The sequence below is a fragment of the Liolophura sinensis genome, chromosome 7 (assembly GCF_032854445.1).
Source record: "Liolophura sinensis isolate JHLJ2023 chromosome 7, CUHK_Ljap_v2, whole genome shotgun sequence".
NCBI lineage: Eukaryota > Metazoa > Mollusca > Polyplacophora > Chitonida > Chitonidae > Liolophura > Liolophura sinensis.
This window is the reverse complement of record NC_088301.1, coordinates 47298970-47321454: the sequence shown is the minus strand read 5'-3', so window position 1 is coordinate 47321454 and position 22485 is coordinate 47298970. Positions and strand designations below refer to the sequence as shown.

The following is a 22485-nucleotide window of genomic DNA, read 5'->3' as shown; positions in this document are numbered from 1 at the left end:
AGCGCGGGAATACAGCTGATTCAAGATTTACGAAGGCGTTCGGCAGAAGGGGGTTAGGTTTATGTACTATTACACCTTGTTAAAGCCCCTTTAATGTTTCTTTCACGCAGCAAAAGCTTTTAATAGTTTAGTATGAACTGGGTGGGCGGTGCAAGAAGTCGAATAAAAAGAGAAAAAGAATGGAAAACACAGAAGGCAAGTTGTTCCTTATCACTATCAGGCTTACATGTATAAACAATATTTTAACACTGAACCTGGGTTGCTGGCTGCATGTGTAAGTGTCAAATGTCTGCCATACGATAACACAATACATACATTGTTCTCCCTTACGTATAAGACAGTAGAGAAGGCATATATTTGACATACATATATATGATATATATGTAATGTTGTTAACTGACTTGATTTTAAAGGATAGGGTCCTACATGAAACGGATTGTTTTTATTTCTTGATTAACTTATTAAGTTAATGTGTAGTTTAGCATGTGTTCTAACAATCAAATAAAAGTTGAAAAAAAAGCTTCAGTTTTTTTCATGGAACATGAAAATGGCTTTAAACTACAGTTTTCCAAAAGCCCGAGCGATCAGTTTGGAAATTAAGTAGCGTGCAGTGATAAGTCAACGGGACGGAGTACGCGATACTCACTGATAGCTGATAAAACGACTGAGTAGGCAGATGAGCCCAGGGGTTCCAAGCTAGTAGTAGGTTTGTGGCGGGTTCACCTTTGACATCATTCCCGCAAATTTGCGACCATTGATGGAAAATATGCATAAGGTAGAGGGGTTATTAACAGATATAAAATATGCCCCAAGGATGATTTTTTTTCCTTTATTTCCTTTTGGCATAACTGTCTGTACACAATAATTTTTGTTTCAAAGAATCTTTTCAAGTATCCTATGAAGTGAGGCTCTTTATGTATGTGTTACTGTTAGCTATAGTGAATCATATAAACATCATATATTTAGTTTTATTTAACACCTGTAACTTGTACTGTTTGTAATCCATTAGAACAATATTCCAGCTTGTGCTTTTGCCATTTTGGCTACATCACGTGTGGTATAAAACATAGGCTGTGACGTACCTTTTACCCATGTGCATAACACAGGACTGATCATTTACATTTTATGACGATTTAGTCATGTGTAACTGAAAGGCCATTTCTCACATAATGTTGTGGTACAAGTTTTGTTCTGACCACCACAGATGTGAAGTCAGTTGTGTAATATTCGACGAGGGTATTAAAAATCATGTCAGAGAGTGGCATATATTGCTTTTTCACAAAGCGTTAGGCCTAGAAGCCACTTAGTCACATTTATACAAAATATATCAAGGCGTATTGTATTGTTGATTTTAGTGTTTTCTAAGCAATTTATAAGTAAATAGTGCTGAAGGCTTATGAGACAGGAAGACATCTTACTGTATAACATTTAAAATTAAATCTTTAAAGTGGGGCGACAGACAATATATTTTTTTTTTTTAAGTTACCACAGCTGAAGAATTTTATTTGGTTTATTTGTCTTATTTGCAGACCATGAATGTTTTAAATTTTTTAAAGCAAAATTATTCAAATGCAGTGTTGGAACCGAGATATTTTCTCTGACATGTGCGATAATAAGGTTAGGAATAAAGCTGATCCTAGGAGCCACCACTGTGTATAAAATGAAGAGTTAATTCAATTCTTGACCCATAAAAAGTTACCATACAGTTGTATCTCTCTAACATTGATTTAATTGTAACTAGCTTCTGTAAACAGAATGTCAAATCTTTCTCTTCTCTCCGACATTCCATGCCAAGTTGCCATTAGACCTACATGCAATTTACCATATGACTCATAACTGTATTCAAAGGGGACAAACAACATACAGGTACTTTTTATATTTTGCCCCAGCATAGCCCCAGAAATAAAACTTATTTAATGCATAAAATAAAGGCACTAGCACCACCCCTCCAGAGGTTCAACCTAAATGAGGGGTTACCATTTTGAACTTGACCACAGGGGAAGCTGACCTGCAGGAAGAAAGCTACCACAGTGGCTGTACAGAGGCAAATTGCACTTGAGGAATGCCTGTGGCGAAAGGGCAGATACTGAGCTGGTCATCCTCTTAAATGGTAGTAGTCCTACTGGATGAACAACTCAAGCAGTGGAAAGAATATTATCATTCCAGTATGTCTAATTTTCTGGAAAGCATCTGCAATTGATTGATCACTTGCATGGGTTTTCGTTGTCAATGCCCACAGCTTTTTCTGCCATAGACTACTGCTTTGCCTATTAAGTGGAAAATACCTCCAACATTAAACTCCTTAAGGACTAGAGTAAAGGTGACGTCAGGTTGCTCTTGATAATGGAGACGTCCTGAAGCTGTTACAAACGAGTTTCACTAAAGTTGCGAACTTTTTGGTATGATAGCCAATCAACCAAATCTATTAAGCTTTCTAGAGAGCAATCGTTTTGTATAGATATGCCCCTAAAGCATCACCTAATAACACAGGAATGCATGTAACAGAGATCACACATCTTAGCCACCTCATATCATCATATCAAGTAATACTACTAGACAGTTATTTAGAATTAGATCACTACATTTAACTTGTAACACTCAGATTTGTTTTTTAAATTGTGTCGTGATAGCGTAAGGATTATGAGAATAAGTATGACCCAGGAGCCTAACACCAATGCATTCACTATGGATTCAAATCCAGGTAATGCTGGCTTCCTCTGGAAGGTCTGTCAGCAATTTGTGGATTGGTGTGGGTTAACCCTGGTCTCTGTCAGGTTTCCTCCCACCATAATGCTGGCAGACATCGTTAAAGTGATTTGTGAAAAAAGTGAAATACATTTTTTTTTCTAAGGACCATTTGATATCCCTTCATATTTATTCTCCTACGCCTTCATGGTATATACACTCAGCTATGCTACAAATCACTCAGATATAATTATAGATTTTTGCTTCTCTTCTAACAATCAAAATTTTGTTAAAATTAGGAATTTGTAAAAACAGGCATGGGAGTGAATCATATCAAATTAAATACACTGGTCACCAAGCTACTTTTTTATCTGACTGTGAGTGCAAATTGCCTTTATATGGACATAATAATATACCTGCATAAGTGCAAAGAGGAATATATTATGTCATAAGTCGTCACTTTATTGACACTGAATCATTCTGTGCAGCGTCAGTAAGCTGTCTTAATTACAGCAAAAAAAAATCTCAACTCAAATGACATCAGTACAATATGTCACTATAAAGAATTTTGTAGACAGCATAATACTAGGTAATTCTGTGTCAGTCAAGTCAGATTCTGAAGAGCCATTCAGTATGAAAAAATGAAGATAGTCTGATGTAATAATAAGTTACTACTTTATTTTTTACAGGAATTCTTTCAGCGGAAAAGATTCCTTGCGAAACAGAATAAAATTTCTCATCAACGACCAAAGAACCCAGGAAGAAGAAGCCAAGATCTTAAGGCTTTGATGGCCTTGGACAAGACATTTTCTGCTAAACATTCTGCTACATACACCAATGACCACAGTAGGCTTAATTTATACGAGCAAAGTATGAACCTGTTATAGATATAATAATACACATAATGCAACTGGTTGAGGGTAATTGCTAACAGCAGGTTTTCAGAGCTGTACTAATAGTTAATAAAGTTTGCAGATTACAATTGCATCTATGGGTATATGGATGAGAATTATTTCACTTGGTGATACTTCAAATAATAAATTTCTTGAAGCAGTAAGTGATATGTAGGACTTAATTATAATTAATAGTTACATGTAAGTACTTTTCATATTTACCTCTGTAAGTCAGTTTTATTTGGAATATAGTATGCCTGCATTTCTTTATTCGTTGTTGCGAAAAAAAAAAAATGGTTCCATGCCTTCACTAAAATCATATGCTGCCCCAAAAATATATTTTTAGGGGCTAATATATGTCCTTAAATACTGATTTTAAAGCTGAAACATTTTATTGTAGTCATAGATCATCCTACGTTCCAAAGAAAGCTCTAGATACCTTTCTCAGATCCATGCGCATGATCATGATGTATACATACTGTAATTCTTCAATGTTTGCAAACACCACTGCAACCAATATTTTCAAACATTCTGAGAGAACTATGGGGTGTGGAGAAATAACCTGAACTGTTTTATGAAGCTTTCATCTTTATACATATCATTTTTGGTGTCATTTTTGTAATAATTGTATGCATAAATTGCAATGAAAAAAGTGCTTTGGAGTTCGAAATAGTTGATGATTTACAGCAATTCATTATTCGTTGTGTACATAATGATACATTAGCTAAGCTTTGAACTTTGAACTTGAACATGTGAATGAATATTCTTTAGGAACCATTAAGGGTAGAAGATGTGGAGAATTTATTTATTTATCTTTTGCGTTTTCTCCACTCTCAGCTTTGGACAGTGTACATTTTTGTGACAGTGTATGTTGGGTGAAAGTTATTTGTATGAAACAAGTCTGAGTAAAGTGGTACAACTGTGAAGTTACCCCAACCAGATACTAATTCTAAAAACATTTGTTGCATTGTACTGGCCTTTTTTTTTTTTCGAAATATTTATTTGTGAAGGATTCGATTGATTTGACTATTTCATGGGTGGAGGAAACTATAGTGACAGAAGTAAACAAACAGCCTTGGAAACTTTTCTTAAATGTAACAAAATGATTTTCACAAGCAAACAGAACTGAGCTGCCTCTCAATTTGGATAAGTATTCATATTAATACATATACATCTGTTATTAAAATATAAAACATAATACAGAAATTAATGCTATATTTGCCTTTCCAGGTTCCAGGGGCCATCAAAGTGAGAGACAAATTAACAGATTGAATTTAAACAAGTTTCAACAAAAACGTAGATTTACTGAAGTTCATTTACCTGCTTCATCCCCCACAGATATGGGACCATCTTTAACAGTAATGAACAATATATACTCAGAAAAGTAATTATCAGGTGGTGTATTTAGTTATTTGTAAATGCATAATACAGAATTTGATTGACTCAGTCTTTTGAATGTATGTTTCAATTATTTTTATGTTAATTAATCTAAATTTTAAATATTAAAACATCAACCATGACATTTCTGATGACAAGTTTTAGAGCAATTTTGGGAACATTTCTGTTTTCTCTCCTTAAGTGTTGTTTCAAATATTACTTTGTTTTACCAAAGATTGTACATGTACCTAATATCAGTGGCTTAATGCTTCATGTTACCATAGGTATATTTTTTATTTTCAGGAAGCCAAATAGACTGCTGCAAAATAAAAATGTTCTGACCAGGACATCAAAACAGATACTTCCAAGACTTGGAAAGAACCATCTTTTCAGTTATGTGAGTGAAAATCAAAAAAGATAAATAAATAAATAAATAAATAAATAAATAAAATAAATTGTGGCTTTGGTATGAAGCATGTGAGCACATAGCCCATTGCAAGCTTATTTACATTTGTGAATCAAATGCCAATTTGACTTACTTTACATGAATGTAGACCAGTGTTATGGCATTTTTTTGTTATTTCTTTAGTATGGTATTGAACAGTAATCACAAAAATAAATAAATTTATTTTAAAACCTTGGTGACTAGACACCTTGGTATACTTTCCTTCCCCATCTCCACTGAGGAGGGTATAATGAAAAAGAACTACTAACTCTTAATTATGCAAAAATTTACTCTATATATAATGTTGAGACACTTCTAATTACAAGACTTACAAATGCATACAGGAAGGTCCATCTTTAGAAATTAAGAGAATGTTATTAAATGAATAAGTAACATGTATCAACTTCCTCTGTTTTCTCATACCCTTACTGCAGATGACTCAGGTTTGCACCTTTTTTTGTCAGTCAGTCCCTTGATTTGTCATGATCAATTTTTCTGATTTTAAGCAATGGTTCATTGCATTGATTTAATAAAACTTGGTACATGACGTTAATAAGACAAGTATGTATCAAGTCTGAGTTCTGGCAACAAAGTTATGGCCCTCTTTGTCTACCCTATTTCTTCTAATTTTTACAAGACCTTGTCTGCTTTTTGTCTATTTACATGAAGCTGTAGCAAGAATGTTTGGTTTCTTTTTTTTTCACATGGTTAGACCATCTCATGAACCACATACCCACATCTTTACTTTTCAAAAAACCTTGGAAAGAAACAATAACATTCTGCTTTGATTGCTACTAATGTCTATCACAAAATTAGAAGATATAAGGTATTGTGAACTTTAGAGTGCTTGTTCTCTCTGTTTTGTTGAGCATTAATCTGCAGTAGTAGGACAGGAAGGTTTTAAGGAATGTTTGAAGTTATTTGTCAATTTGTGCAAATATGTTATAAATAAAGGAGGTTTATTTATGTATTTTTTATTTACATTTCAGGAAAACAACACCTCCAGAGGTACGAACACCCCTCCCTTCATGGCCCCAGGGATGAATTGTCAAATTCAGAACGCCACTTAGTGACATTCATAGAAATTTTGAGGATCATAAATTGGAAACTATTGTCAGTTCAGCTTTATTAGATCCAAAGTAAAACCAAAAATTTCTAATTTGGAACATTTTCATACGACTCCTCTCAAAAAACGCTATTCCAATTGATAACCAGTCTCCTGCCTTTGGCTGTAGAGAAGAAGATAACCAAATTTTCTAAGGACCATTTGATATCCCTTCATATTTATTCTCCTACGCTTCATGGTATATACACTCAGCTATGCTACAATCACTCAGATATAATTTTAGATTTTTGCTCTCTTCTAACAATCAAAATTTGTTAAAATTAGGAATTTGTAAAACAGGCATGGGAGTGAATCATATCAAATTAAATACACTGGTCACCAAGCTACTTTTTTATCTGACTGTGAGTGCAAATTGCCTTTATATGGACATAATAATATACCTGCATAAGTGCAAAGAGGAATATATTATGATGTCATAAGTCGTCACTTTATTGACACTGAATCATTCTGTGCAGCGTCAGTAAGCTGTCTTAATTACAGCAAAAAAAAATCTCAACTCAAATGACATCAGTACAATATGTCACTATAAAGAATTTTGTAGACAGCATAATACTAGGTAATTCTGTGTCAGTCAAGTCAGATTCTGAAGAGCCATTCAGTATGAAAAAATGAAGATAGTCTGATGTAATAATAAGTTACTACTTTATTTTTTACAGGAATTCTTTCAGCGGAAAAGATTCCTTGCGAAACAGAATAAAATTTCTCATCAACGACCAAAGAACCCAGGAAGAAGAAGCCAAGATCTTAAGGCTTTGATGGCCTTGGACAAGACATTTTCTGCTAAACATTCTGCTACATACACCAATGACCACAGTAGGCTTAATTTATACGAGCAAAGTATGAACCTGTTATAGATATAATAATACACATAATGCAACTGGTTGAGGGTAATTGCTAACAGCAGGTTTTCAGAGCTGTACTAATAGTTAATAAAGTTTGCAGATTACAATTGCATCTATGGGTATATGGATGAGAATTATTTCACTTGGTGATACTTCAAATAATAAATTTCTTGAAGCAGTAAGTGATATGTAGGACTTAATTATAATTAATAGTTACATGTAAGTACTTTTCATATTTACCCTGTAAGTCAGTTTTATTTGGAATATAGTATGCCTGCATTTCTTTATTCGTTGTTGCGAAAAAAAAAAAAAAATGGTTCCATGCCTTCACTAAAATCATATGCTGCCCCAAAAATATATTTTTAGGGGCAAATATATGTCCTTAAATACTGATTTTAAAGCTGAAACATTTTATTGTAGTCATAGATCATCCTACGTTCCAAAGAAAGCTCTAGATACCTTTCTCAGATCCATGCGCATGATCATGATGTATACATACTGTAATTCTTCAATGTTTGCAAACACCACTGCAACCAATATTTTCAAACATTCTGAGAGAACTATGGGGTGTGGAGAAATAACCTGAACTGTTTTATGAAGCTTTCATCTTTATACATATCATTTTTGGTGTCATTTTTGTAATAATTGTATGCATAAATTGCAATGAAAAAAGTGCTTTGGAGTTCGAAATAGTTGATGATTTACAGCAATTCATTATTCGTTGTGTACATAATGATACATTAGCTAAGCTTTGAACTTTGAACTTGAACATGTGAATGAATATTCTTTAGGAACCATTAAGGGTAGAAGATGTGGAGAATTTATTTATTTATCTTTTGCGTTTTCTCCACTCTCAGCTTTGGACAGTGTACATTTTTGTGACAGTGTATGTTGGGTGAAAGTTATTTGTATGAAACAAGTCTGAGTAAAGTGGTACAACTGTGAAGTTACCCCAACCAGATACTAATTCTAAAAAACATTTGTTGCATTGTACTGGCCTTTTTTTTTTTTTAGAAATATTTATTTGTGAAGGATTCGATTGATTTGACTATTTCATGGGTGGAGGAAACTATAGTGACAGAAGTAAACAAACAGCCTTGGAAACTTTTCTTAAATGTAACAAAATGATTTTCACAAGCAAACAGAGCTGAGCTGCCTCTCAATTTGGATAAGTATTCATATTAATACATATACATCTGTTATTAAAATATAAAACATAATACAGAAATTAATGCTATATTTGCCTTTCCAGGTTCCAGGGGCCATCAAAGTGAGAGACAGATTAACAGATTGAATTTAAACAAGTTTCAACAAAAACGTAGATTTACTGAAGTTCATTTACCTGCTTCATCCCCCACAGATATGGGACCATCTTTAACAGTAATGAACAATATATGCTCAGAAAAGTAATTATCAGGTGGTGTATTTAGTTATTCGTAAATGCATAATACAGAATTTGATTGACTCAGTCTTTTGAATGTATGTTTCAATTATTTTTATGTTAATTAATCTAAATTTTAAATATTAAAACATCAACCATGACATTTCTGATGACAAGTTTTAGAGCAATTTTGGGAACATTTCTGTTTTCTCTCCTTAAGTGTTGTTTCAAATATTACTTTGTTTTACCAAAGATTGTACATGTACCTAATATCAGTGGCTTAATGCTTCATGTTACCATAGGTATATTTTTATTTTCAGGAAGCCAAATAGACTGCTGCAAAATAAAAATGTTCTGACCAGGACATCAAAACAGATACTTCCAAGACTTGGAAAGAACCATCTTTTCAGTTATGTGAGTGAAAATCAAAAAAGATAAATAAATACATAAATAAATAAATAAAATAAATTGTGGCTTTGGTATGAAGCATGTGAGCACATAGCCCATTGCAAGCTTATTTACATTTGTGAATCAAATGCCAATTTGACTTACTTTACATGAATGGAGACCAGTGTTAATGGCATTTTTTTGTTATTTCTTTAGTATGGTATTAAACAGTAATCACAAAAATAAATAAATTTATTTAAAACCTTGGTGACTAGACACCTTGGTGTACTTTCCTTCCCCCATCTCCACTGAGGAGGGTATAATGAAAAAGAACTACTAACTCTTAATTATGCAAAAATTTACTCTATATATAATGTTGAGACACTTCTAATTACAAAGACTTACAAATGCATACAGGAAGGTCCATCTTTAGAAATTAAGAGAATGTTATTAAATGAATAAGTACATGTATCAACTTCCTCTGTTTTCTCATACCCTTACTGCAGATGACTCAGGTTTGCACCTTTTTTTGTCAGTCAGTCTTGATTTGTCATAAATCAATTTTTCTGATTTTTAAGCAATGGTTCATTGCATTGATTTAATAAAACTTGGTACATGACGTTAATAAGACAAGTATGTATCAAGTCTGAGTTCTGGCAACAAAGTTATGGCCCTCTTTGTTCTACCCTATTTCTTCTAATTTTTACAAGACCTTGTCTGCTTTTTTGTCTATTTACATGAAGCTGTAGCAAGAATGTTTGGTTTCTTTTTTTTCACATGGTTAGACCATCTCATGAACCACATACCCACATCTTTACTTTTCAAAAAACCTTGGAAAGAAACATAACATTCTGCTTTGATTGCTACTAATGTCTATCCACAAAATTAGAAGATATAAGGTATTGTGAACTTTAGAGTGCTTGTTCTCTCTGTTTTGTTGAGCATTAATCTGCAGTAGTAGGACAGGAAGGTTTTAAGGAATGTTTGAAGTTATTTGTCAATTTGTGCAAATATGTTATAAATAAAGGAGGTTTATTTATGTATTTTTTATTTACATTTCAGGAAACAACACCTCCAGACGTACGAACACCCCTCCCTTCATGGCCGCAGGATGAATTGTCCAAATTCAGAACGCCACTTAGTGACATTCATAGAAATTTTGAGGATCATAAATTGGAAACTATTGTCAGTTCAGCTTTATTAGAATCCAAAGTAAAACCAAAAATTTCTAATTTGGAACATTTTCAAACGATTCCTCTCAAAAAACGCTATTCCAATGATAACCAGTCTCCTGCCTTTGGCTGTAGAGAAGAAGATAACCAAATTTTCTAAGGACCATTTGATATCCCTTCATATTTATTCTCCTACGCCTTCATGGTATATACACTCAGCTATGCTACAAATCACTCAGATATAATTTTAGATTTTTGCTTCTCTTCTAACAATCAAAATTTTGTTAAAATTAGGAATTTGTAAAAACAGGCATGGGAGTGAATCATATCAAATTAAATACACTGGTCACCAAGCTACTTTTTTATCTGACTGTGAGTGCAAATTGCCTTTATATGGACATAATAATATACCTGCATAAGTGCAAAGAGGAATATATTATGTCATAAGTCGTCACTTTATTGACACTGAATCATTCTGTGCAGCGTCAGTAAGCTGTCTTAATTACAGCAAAAAAAAATCTCAACTCAAATGACATCAGTACAATATGTCACTATAAAGAATTTTGTAGACAGCATAATACTAGGTAATTCTGTGTCAGTCAAGTCAGATTCTGAAGAGCCATTCAGTATGAAAAAATGAAGAAAGTCTGATGTAATAATAAGTTACTACTTTATTTTTTACAGGAATTCTTTCAGCGGAAAAGATTCCTTGCGAAACAGAATAAAATTTCTCATCAACGACCAAAGAACCCAGGAAGAAGAAACCAAGATCTTAAGGCTTTGATGGCCGTGGACAAGACATTTTCTGCTAAACATTCTGCTACATACGCCAATGACCACAGTAGGCTTAATTTATACGAGCAAAGTATGAACCTGTTATAGATATAATAATACACATAATGCAACTGGTTGAGGGTAATTGCTAACAGCAGGTTTTCAAAGCTGTACTAATAGTTAATAAAGTTTGCAGATTACAATTGCATCTATGGGTATATGGATGAGAATTATTTCACTTGGTGATACTTCAGATAATAAATTTCTTGAAGCAGTAAGTGATATGTAGGACTTAATTATAATTAATAGTTACATGTAAGTACTTTTCATATTTACCTCTGTAAGTCAGTTTTATTTGGAATATAGTATGCCTGCATTTCTTTATTCCCTGTTGCGAAAAAAAAAAAAAAAAGCTTCCATGCCTTCACTAAATTGATATGCTGCCCCAAAAATATATTTTTAGGGGCTAATATATGTCCTTAAATACTGAGTTTAAAGCTGAAACATTTTATTGTAGTCATAGATCATCCTACGTTCCAAAGAAAGCTCTAGATACCTTTCTCAGATCCATGCGCATGATCATGATGTATACATACTGTAATTCTTCAATGTTTGCAAACACCACTGCAACCAATATTTTCAAACATTCTGAGAGAACTATGGGGTGTGGAGAAATAACCTGAACTGTTTTATGAAGCTTTCATCTTTATACATATCATTTTTGGTGTCATTTTTGTAGTAATTGTATGCATAAATTGCAATGAAAAAAGTGCTTTGGAGTTCGAAATAGTTGATGATTTACAGCAATTCATTATTCGTTGTGTACATAATGATACATTAGCTAAGCTTTGAACTTTGAACTTGAACATGTGAATGAATATTCTTTAGGAACCATTAAGGGTAGAAGATGTGGAGAATTTATTTATTTATTTTTTGCGTTTTCTCCACTCTCAGCTTTGGACAGTGTACATTTTTGTGACAGTGTATGTTGGGTGAAATTTATTTGTATGAAACAAGTCTGAGTAAAGTGGTACAACTGTGAAGTTACCCCAACCAGATACTAATTCTAAAAACATTTGTTGCATTGTACTGGCCTTTTTTTTTTTTAGAAATATTTATTTGTGAAGGATTCGATTGATTTGACTATTTCATGGGTGGAGGAAACTATAGTGACAGAAGTAAACAAACAGCCTTGGAAACTTTTCTTAAATGTAACAAAATGATTTTCACAAGCAAACAGAACTGAGCTGCCTCTCAATTTGGATAAGTATTCATATTAATACATGTACATCTGTTATTAAAATATAAAACATAATACAGAAATTAATGCTATATTTGCCTTTCCAGGTTCCAGGGGCCATCAAAGTGAGAGACAGATTAACAGATTGAATTTAAACAAGTTTCAACAAAAACGTAGATTTACTGAAGTTCATTTACCTGCTTCATCCCCCACAGATATGGGACCATCTTTAACAGTAATGAACAATATATACTCAGAAAAGTAATTATCAGGTGGTGTATTTAGTTATTCGTAAATGCATAATACAGAATTTGATTGACTCAGTCTTTTGAATGTATGTTTCAATTTTTTTTATGTTAATTAATCTAAATTTTAAATATTGAAACATCAACCATGACATTTCTGATGACAAGTTTTAGAGCAATTTTTGGAACATTTCTGTTTTCTCTCTTTAAGTGTTGTTTCAAATATTACTTTGTTTTACCAAAGATTGTACATGTACCTAATATCAGTGGCTTAATGCTTCATGTTACCATAGGTATATTTTTATTTTCAGGAAGCCAAATAGACTGCTGCAAAATAAAAATGTTCTGACCAGGACATCAAAACAGATACTTCCAAGACTTGGAAAGAACCATCTTTTCAGTTATGTGAGTGAAAATCAAAAAAGATAAATAAATACATAAATAAATAAATAAATAAAATAAATTGTGGCTTTGGTATGAAGCATGTGAGCACATAGCCCATTGCAAGCTTATTTACATTTGTGAATCAAATGCCAATTTGACTTACTTTACATGAATGTAGACCAGTGTTAATGGCATTTTTTTGTTATTTCTTTAGTATGGTATTGAACAGTAATCACAAAAATAAATAAATTTATTTAAAACCTTGGTGACTAGACACCTTGGTATACTTTCCTTCCCCCATCTCCACTGAGGAGGGTATAATGAAAAAGAACTACTAACTCTTAATTATGCAAAAATTTACTCTATATATAATGTTGAGACACTTCTAATTACAAAGACTTACAAATGCATACAGGAAGGTCCATCTTTAGAAATTAAGAGAATGTTATTAAATGAATAAGTACATGTATCAACTTCCTCTGTTTTCTCATACCCTTACTGCAGATGACTCAGGTTTGCACCTTTTTTTGTCAGTCAGTCTTGATTTGTCATGAATCAATTTTTCTGATTTTTAAGCAATGGTTCATTGCATTGATTTAATAAAACTTGGTACATGACGTTAATAAGACAAGTATGTATCAAGTCTGAGTTCTGGCAACAAAGTTATGGCCCTCTTTGTTCTACCCTGTTTCTTCTAATTTTTACAAGACCTTGTCTGCTTTTTTGTCTATTTACATGAAGCTGTAGCAAGAATGTTTGGTTTCTTTTTTTTCACATGGTTAGACCATCTCATGAACCACATACCCACATCTTTACTTTTCAAAAAACCTTGGAAAGAAACATAACATTCTGCTTTGATTGCTACTAATGTCTATCCACAAAATTAGAAGATATAAGGTATTGTGAACTTTAGAGTGCTTGTTCTCTCTGTTTTGTTGAGCATTAATCTGCAGTAGTAGGACAGGAAGGTTTTAAGGAATGTTTGAAGTTATTTGTCAATTTGTGCAAATATGTTATAAATAAAGGAGGTTTATTTATGTATTTTTTATTTACATTTCAGGAAACAACACCTCCAGAGGTACAAACACCCCTCCCTTCATGGCCGCAGGATGAATTGTCCAAATTCAGAACGCCACTTAGTGACATTCATAGAAATTTTGAGGATCATAAATTGGAAACTATTGTCAGTTCAGCTTTATTAGAATCCAAAGTAAAACCAAAAATTTCTAATTTGGAACATTTTCAAACGACTCCTCTCAAAAAATGCTATTCCAACGATAACCAGTCTCCTGCCTTTGGCTGTAGAGAAGAAGATAACCAAATTGTTCCATTTTCAAGCCAAGTAGATTTAGCTACAGGAATCGAAGTGCCCAAGACTATTAAAAGGGGCATAATTGACAAGCATGGTGCATTGAAAGGTAAAATAGGGAGAGGCAAATTTTGTGTCCGTTTTTCAGACCAAACCATGACAAATGATTCAACTTTTGGTTGGTCATCCAAACTGGAAACCAAAAACTTGGAAAGGCCATCACTTGTCAAAACAGAAAAATCAGTGAAGCAGAATCTGTTTGCTGGCATGTTCAACAGATGTAATAACAGTCCGTTCAGATTTCCTGAAAAGGAACATAGAAGAGATCAGGAAATATCCAAGAATCACACTCAACCAAATGTATTTAGTACTACGTTTTATCCTAAATTCAAAAAAGAATTTCATAATGGTGATCAAATATTTTTTTGTAACACAGGAGTTACAAATTGCAGTTCTAGTGCAAACATATCCTGGGAACTAAACAATGACAAGCAAATTAGGGACAGACCAGAAACAGAGGAATTTCTAACATTGCAAGAGGGTAAACATTTGCCATCAAGTAGCTTAGACGGGTGGTCTGTTATTGACTGCTGTAGACCTCGGAAGTCAAACAGTACTACCCCTGACAGTGTTTTCAAAGGACCCTCTGGACAGGATAAATTTATCAAAGAAGAGCTCCCCATTAATTTGGATACAAGCTGTTTGATAGAAGAGAGGAACTTTCTTAAAAAGCATGTCAGTTCTTCAAACATCGAAGATGGGGATATTTCTCACCCAAGCCAAAATTCTTCTCCACATTTAGTTCCAAATCTTTCAGCTCCATGTGCAACAGTTGATTACTTCGATTATGACCAGAAAGAGAGGAAATTACACAAATTTGACACAGAGATGTCTTTCCTACAGACTTATGACCGGTTTAAAGCTCCGCTGACTGAAAGGTTAGTGGTGACTTAATTGCAAATGTGTGCATTTGGGTTTTATTATCGGAATATCACAACATGTAACCTGTATGTGTGTGTTACACAAGCTGTGTTTGTGGTAAAAATCCAAAACTACATTTCGATACTATTCAGTCTTATAGTTTTACTTGTCGGTTTGTGAACACAAAGGTAGAATGCATGATTTAACCTACATATAGGTGGGTGCTGGTAATTTAGTAATACGGTGTAGGCTCACTATAGTGCGACGGTTTTGGGACAGGTTCTTGAGCGCATTAAAGGCTACATCATGTTATAACGAAATGACCTCTTGATTCAGTATAAAGGCCGACAGTGAATCTTACAGATAATTATTTTGACACAGAACTGGGATTTATCTATGCAAAGTGTGTTTTACCAAATTCTTTTTGATTGTTAGTTTACAATAAATGCATGAGATTTTTGTTACCTACATGTATAAGTAATCCATGAGTTACACACCATCAGTAGAAAATGATGTGAATGATGTCAAGCTGTTTACCTATATTTCTTGTTAAAAATCCATTTGGAGGGTTTCAGCTGTTTTCATTCGAGACCTAAGCCTTTTCACATGAATTAAAGTACACCACAGATTTTTTAGGGGATGAAATTTAGGTCGCATTATATACCATTGTGTGTGAGATAGTTATACATTGTGTCTTCTAGCAAGGCTACACTCTATGAAACTTGGGAACTATAGCTTTGTATAATGTTGTGCTTGCAGGCCCTGGCTTTGAGTTTGTCCCTAACTTACAGGAACTCGAAGCTTTGTGCTTGTCGCTCAGTTTTGATTTGTAATATAAATGTTCATCTCTGTGCATGGTTAGGTAGCGTGTACAAAGTTCAGAAGTGCCTTAATATGTCAAACCCCATAGTAACCATCAGCATCAGCATCTGTGTCCAAAGTGAAAACGAAAATGTTGTATCTCAAACAGTACTGCATGAATTGAGGTCAAGTTTTGCATAAATGTATGGAGATGTTCTATCACTGATGCCCTTTATTAATATTAATGACCATAAATTACAAAATTTATAACTTAGTCTCTTGTGTATAAGAATCAATGTTAAGGGTGATACTACGTGTGGAGCTCAGGACGTACATGTTGAGCACAAGAGCAGGAGGGAATGTTCCATTATTGATGCACTTTGTACATATAAATTACTGGTACCATCATTTACAACATTCATAACTTAATTAAGTCTCTTGTGTGTGTTATTAGTTTCAGTTATGTTCACGTAAGCATTAGAGTTTGAGGTTTTGTAAAACACAATATCACAATGGAGATGTTTCATCGTTAATGCCCTGTATGTATGTTTATTACAACAATTTCTGAACTTCACATCTCTTGTATTAAGCTGAAGTTTTGCATTCATGCGGCTCCTATCATGAACTTAAAAGGCAAGCTCTTTGGTAGTCATGCTACATGTGCTAAATCTATTCTTATAGCTGTATTCAAGTTACTTGAACATACAAATACTTAATTGGGGGATATCACAGACTAAAAAAGACAAGCAAAGAGTGGAAGCACAAACCATTAATTTTGATTGCTCTTCTGCCCTGGTCACTTCAATTTAATTTCATTCTATCAGAGATTCGTTCATGCCTATTGAAGCCAGTTCAGAAAATTATAGTGCACCGTGTGCTGTAAACCAAGGTTCATGTAGGAGGTTCTATGCAGACATTTTGGAATGATGTTGATATTAAATAAGTTAACTGAGAAATGTACATATATATATATATATATATATATATATATATAATAATAGTACTTTTTCTTGTACATGCATTAACTTTTGCACAAATGCTATTAAAGTATCTAGTATGTTTATAAATTTATGTGTAACTTCTTTGTAGTATTGAAACATCAAGAGATGAAGCCACCCTGCAAGATGAATCCAGTGAAAGTTTGAAAAAGGTACATGTGTATATGTGTATGATTTTTCTGTATGGTAACCAGTATAATATAGGAACTTATATGTATTGAACAGATTTCTAAAATGGATTGTTATCCTGTTGTATAAATACAGAAATTTAAACAGCCAGATAATTTGGTGACATGATGTCATGACTGAATATCCTCTACAGTAAAAATAACACGTACAGGTGCATTGTATCACTGAAAGTACATGTAGGTAGATATCAGTGTAAACAAATGGATGTTACTCATTTTTCAAGCATCACCAAGAAGAAAAGGGTTTTCTTGACATGGACATTGATGTAACATATGCAGTGAACAGTGGAGGTGTTCACACTGGAGGTAGGAAGTCAGTATTTCTTGAAAAATATGAATAATGTGTGTGGCCAAGGTTTCTGTTACGAGTGTTTAACTCAGATGTACTTCTGTCCCGAAAACTACCCTGAGTTATGAAATTTTCATGTTACTTGAAGTATTTGCTAGTCCTTATAAACATCAAGTTTCGAAAACTAGCCCGATTCATTCTGTATACGTGATCAATTCCATGATTCACATTGGCCATTGATTAGTGTTCAATAAGTGCATTGAATATTGTCTGATATTGATAAATTGTTGTGTTCAGGTCCATTTTCCTCACTTTCAGGTCAGTTGAAATCCAGCTTGATTCCTGCACAAGTTTTGGTTTTTTATATTTCAGTAGTGTGAAAGTTAAAATCTGTGAATTATTCTACAATTGAAGAATACAGTGCTTTTATTAACAGATTTGCTTGATCGTGAAAAAAATTTACCACTACAGAATAATCAAGTCTTCTGGAAAACTCTCTGTTTACATTTGGAAGCCAAGAGTATAATATTGGGTGCAGACTATAATACTTTTATATGAAATTAATCAAATGATCAAGAGATAGCCATTATAAATCAGTATATACGTACTGGTGTCACCTCAACAGGAATCAGTCTGGCAGTTAAGTCTACATAGAGTACATAATTAAAAATGTGTAAGAGAGCCATATTTACATGCATCAGTACTCTGAATAATCGTCAACAGCAGTTTTGCTATGTAACCATTATCTTATTAGGCATATTTTATTTACAGGAAAAACACTACCCGAGCTAGCAGACAAAGAGGTCAGTGAAGTCTGAAATGTACAAGAGTTTGAAGATGTAACCCAAGTACATGTTCACATAAAGCCCTTTTTTTTTTTTGTAAGGGTTTGGCACTCCTGACAAACATTCCCACATATGGATGTATGTTGGTGGAAACTAAGCGGTTTCTAACAAATGTGACTGTGTCATGATAAAAATGCTAAGCGTAATGTGTCTAATCTTGTAAGTGTAACAAAATGTGTAATGCCGTATCAATGATTGTAAAATGCTTCACTTAACCATAACCGCAACTGTTACCATGATTAGAAGCAAATATATGATCATGCGCCACACATTCCTCACGATAAGTGAGAGTAGGAGAATTTCCCTGTCCAAGATCATGTTTGAAGCTACAGCAAGTGTGAAAGGCATGCACCTCTACCCATTCGACTATGGCCTGACCTCTGAAATATACATCTTATAATCTTGAAAAGAGAAAAACTGTGTATGCATTTGATAAAGTTGTACATATAGTAGCATTCTTAACTGAAAAAAAAAATGATGGATGATGAAATCAGCTTACATGTGTCATCACGTGTGTAAATGTGAATGCCAGAAATGGACAGAACTTATTTTGCATATTTGCATATTTTGAAGCTAAATTAGGAAATGATACACAGTACTTTAAATCTGTGTTTAAGATAGACGTCCATCTTAATTCCAGGTTAAACACTCTTTTGGTTGATAATGTTCTAACATGCTGGTTGCATGAAGGTTGAAATGACTTTTCTTTTCACATCTGAACGGTATTTTCGGAATTGTTTCAGCTAAGCTGTCCTGCAAATCAGGCAAAGACTTCAGGCGTGAGTAATGATGAAGTTGACCACTACAACTTACAGTCATCCCAGTGTTCCTCAGTTAGTGATGTCACAGAAAATTTCTTCAGTCAGGATTCCTTTGAGACTTGTAATTCTCTGCATGACGTTACAGTTGATGTATCAACCAAATCTACAGAAAAAGAACCATTTGAAAATGCCCCAGGTCATGATTCTGAGGAAGTTGCTGTCATTTCTGCTTCAACACAGACTGATAACCTTCATTGCGATGCCCACACATCTTGTGATCTAGATTTCAGGCATATGTCAACTCAGTGGGATCCTCTTGATTTGATGTCCCCTCCATGCCCATCAACACTAAACCAATCACATTGTGTAACACCAAACCAATCACGTTGTGTAACAACAAAACCATGCGTGGTAAAGGTTGAGATCATGGAGATTTCAACCTCGACAGGTTCACATGATGATGCAGACTTGAATAAAAATATTTATTCACTGAGGCGGAGATGTAAGAAAGAGTTAACTTGAGTTACATTGAGTTAACTTTATTTTTTCACCAAGCTACATGCACAAAATGATGATGTTGGATACATGAACAGTTGTGTACATTAGCAAAGTCTGACATTCATGTTGTACACATGCAGGCAGATACATTGTATTTTATGTTGTTTTTTAAATGTATGTATAAATGCTGAAAGCAATATTGTTTTGGTATGCAGGTATTAATAGGAACTTCTAATATACAGAATATTCTGTGTGAACATGTTTGTATTAAGATTTGAATGTATCTAATGATTCATATGTGGATGTATTAATGTGAACAAATTTGTGATTTGTTTTAATACAGCAGTAGTTGAAGTGGATCTCCACAGTTTAATCCTGAAAACCATTTTGATTAAATACATCTTATTTCAGTGTCTGTGCTTCACTCAGTTGTATCCCTCATTTATGATAGTGTCTGTCTGACCAGAACAGCGCCGAAAACATATTACTATCAACAGTGAAGCTATGAAAGCATTTGAATACCAAGATCAGGTAAGAATGAATAATAGGAAAAATTATGCTGTATGCTAGGATATTACTGAGTTGGATGACCCTGTACTTGTTATAAAAAGAAATAAAATGTTCTGCCATAACCAAGTTGACAGTTCTGTATAGTCAAAATGGATCTGTGCTAACTTTATGTACATCTAGGGTTAATATATCTTAAAACACGTGAAGAAAGGCTCATTGATTCTCTGTCTGATGACAGTAATGACATTACATCATCATGACATTACGTTATCATTTTTTAAGTATTCATGTACAAAGTACGCTTTTAATAAATTTGTTAACAAGGTTCCTACTGATGAAAGACCTAACGCCTATGTTTTCAAGGACCAGTTTCAAGTACCAATCTTTTCAAGTACAAACCTTCATGTGGATATTAATTGTTACTACATATGAATTTTGGTAACTACATGTAATTTAGCGGTTCATTTAAAAATGATGCCAAATGATATTGAAAAACCAAGCACTTTTAAAGTCTCAACCCAAACTACTCATGTTCAGGTCTTGGAAACCCAACAAAATTCAAGTGATTTCAAGAACCAACAGGAACCATGTTCTAATCAGGCAATATACCTCAGCTATGTTTATTTTTGTTCATATGTTTATTGATAGGAACACACCATGTACACAGTTTTCCCTTAACATAATAGGGTTTATCTTTCACAGAATATCTTTCACAGAAGGACAACTTCACTAAACTTTGGTTAGTTTTATTTTGTTAAAGACATCTTCATGACTGTCAGCTGATTATTCAAAACATTTTTTTCTTAGCAAGAACATCAATTGAAGTAAGGCTAAACTTTCTTTAAAAATAGGGCCTACTATGTTTTTCCTTACCAGGAGGAAAAATTCCATATTGACCAACCCAAAAATGGTCCCTAAATGGTGTCACAGTCTCATTGGCTTTCAGTTAAGTTGTAAGAAAGTTGTACAAAATTCATTAGTATTGTGAGTGACACAGCATTGTGATAAGAACAGTTCCACTAGTGGAATGCAATGTAAATGGGAAAAACAGCCAGTAATAAAATAAAGATTTCCTTTCAGTTCTAAGAGGTGCCTTCAAGGAGAGGTGAATGAACACGTTACTGTGGTCTTGTACACCCCAATACAGGTACATGTAGTTTGCCTACTGATGAATACTTGTTGTCGGTGGGGTGAAAGGCAACCTGTTATTTGTTTTTTTTATTCCTGAGTAAAAGACTGATACCATTGAATTTAGGCATCATTGGCAAGATTTGTATTTAACCTTATTTGTTAGACATACAAGTACACAGCAGAAGTATTCATTTAAATGTAACTGCATGAACTTTCTGAAAGGAAGATCTATGTATCTTGTTGAAGTAAAAGCCTATAAATACATAATCCTTGACATTACTTTATACAAACTGTATTACTTTATCTACAATGTTCACTTCATGGAAAATACATTTCACTGGTTTCGTTTCAACTTTACTTTGCTTGTGGGAGGCAGATGTGGCTGTTGGATGTATCTATAGAAGATTAAAGTAAAATGTTTGCCTGTCCAATGATTTAATTCCTCTCACTTATTACAAGTGCAGTGGCAAAATCAGAAATTCTTCAAACCGAGACTTAATAAACAGGTTCAATTTATAAATTCACTAAAAATTCATCAGTTTATTTATTCCACGATCGAAGATAATGAATTTGAAGGGATACACATGTGATCTTTGATCGTCTCTGAATGCCTAATATATTCATCATAAAGTTGGTACAAGTGCATCTTGAATTGTGTTCTCTGGACTGCTGTTCCTGCATTTTTCCAAATACATTTCTTGAAACCTAGCAAAGAATCTAATTTCCCTGCTCACTGAAAAAGTCAACCCTGTATGTAAATATGTATGGTAAATAGTTGATCATGTACATGTATATAGTAAGCTATATACCTATACAAGAGCGTCATGATGCTGTCAAAAAGTAATAATATTGGGTGACCTTCAGCCAACTGTTGTACATGTAAACAGCAGATACATGTAAACAGCAGATCTACAACAATCGTAAGTACCAGTACCTAAATAACAGACTAACACCTGCAGCTCTATAAATGACATTTACATACATATTGCAAATTATGGCTTGTATATATCACATCAATATAATATTTATCTGTCTTCATTACAATAATCATCAGTATTTACTTGGCTTTTTAGTCCCTATCTAACACATGATGAAATAACACACATAGCAACATGGTCAATAGAAAAAAATAAATTCACCAAACTGCAAAAATATACAAATCACAAATATAGAATAGAATACATTTCCATCAATTGAATTCAGTGCACAGCACAACCAGTTTAGCATACACTTTAGATGATTTTATGTACATGTATATATATATATATATACTGTGAATCTAG

The 22485-nt window shown here is 33.5% G+C and overlaps 1 protein-coding gene across 5 annotated transcripts; it reads left to right on the top strand.

Annotated features, from left to right (window-relative positions):
• Window positions 1-12: 12 nt before the first annotated feature.
• LOC135469733 (uncharacterized) lies at window positions 13-22327 on the top strand. Of its 5 annotated transcripts, none has more exons than XM_064748304.1 (17): window positions 13-195; window positions 3375-3531; window positions 4809-4962; window positions 5259-5353; window positions 6392-6408; window positions 7183-7363; window positions 8621-8774; window positions 9070-9163; window positions 10199-10216; window positions 10993-11173; window positions 12430-12583; window positions 12861-12972; window positions 14012-15198; window positions 17072-17132; window positions 17393-17474; window positions 18229-18260; window positions 19046-22327. In XM_064748304.1, exons 1-17 carry the CDS (start codon window positions 133-135, stop codon window positions 19583-19585), a joined length of 3282 nt encoding a protein of 1093 aa, XP_064604374.1. In that variant the 5' UTR covers window positions 13-132; the 3' UTR covers window positions 19586-22327. The 5 variants fall into 5 exon arrangements, with proteins under 5 accessions (XP_064604374.1, XP_064604373.1, XP_064604372.1 ...); XM_064748303.1 differs by having other exon boundaries at window positions 3375-3555; window positions 7183-7339; window positions 19046-22326; XM_064748302.1 differs by having other exon boundaries at window positions 3375-3555; window positions 10993-11149; window positions 19046-22326.
• The last annotated feature ends 158 nt before the right edge of the window (window positions 22328-22485 follow it).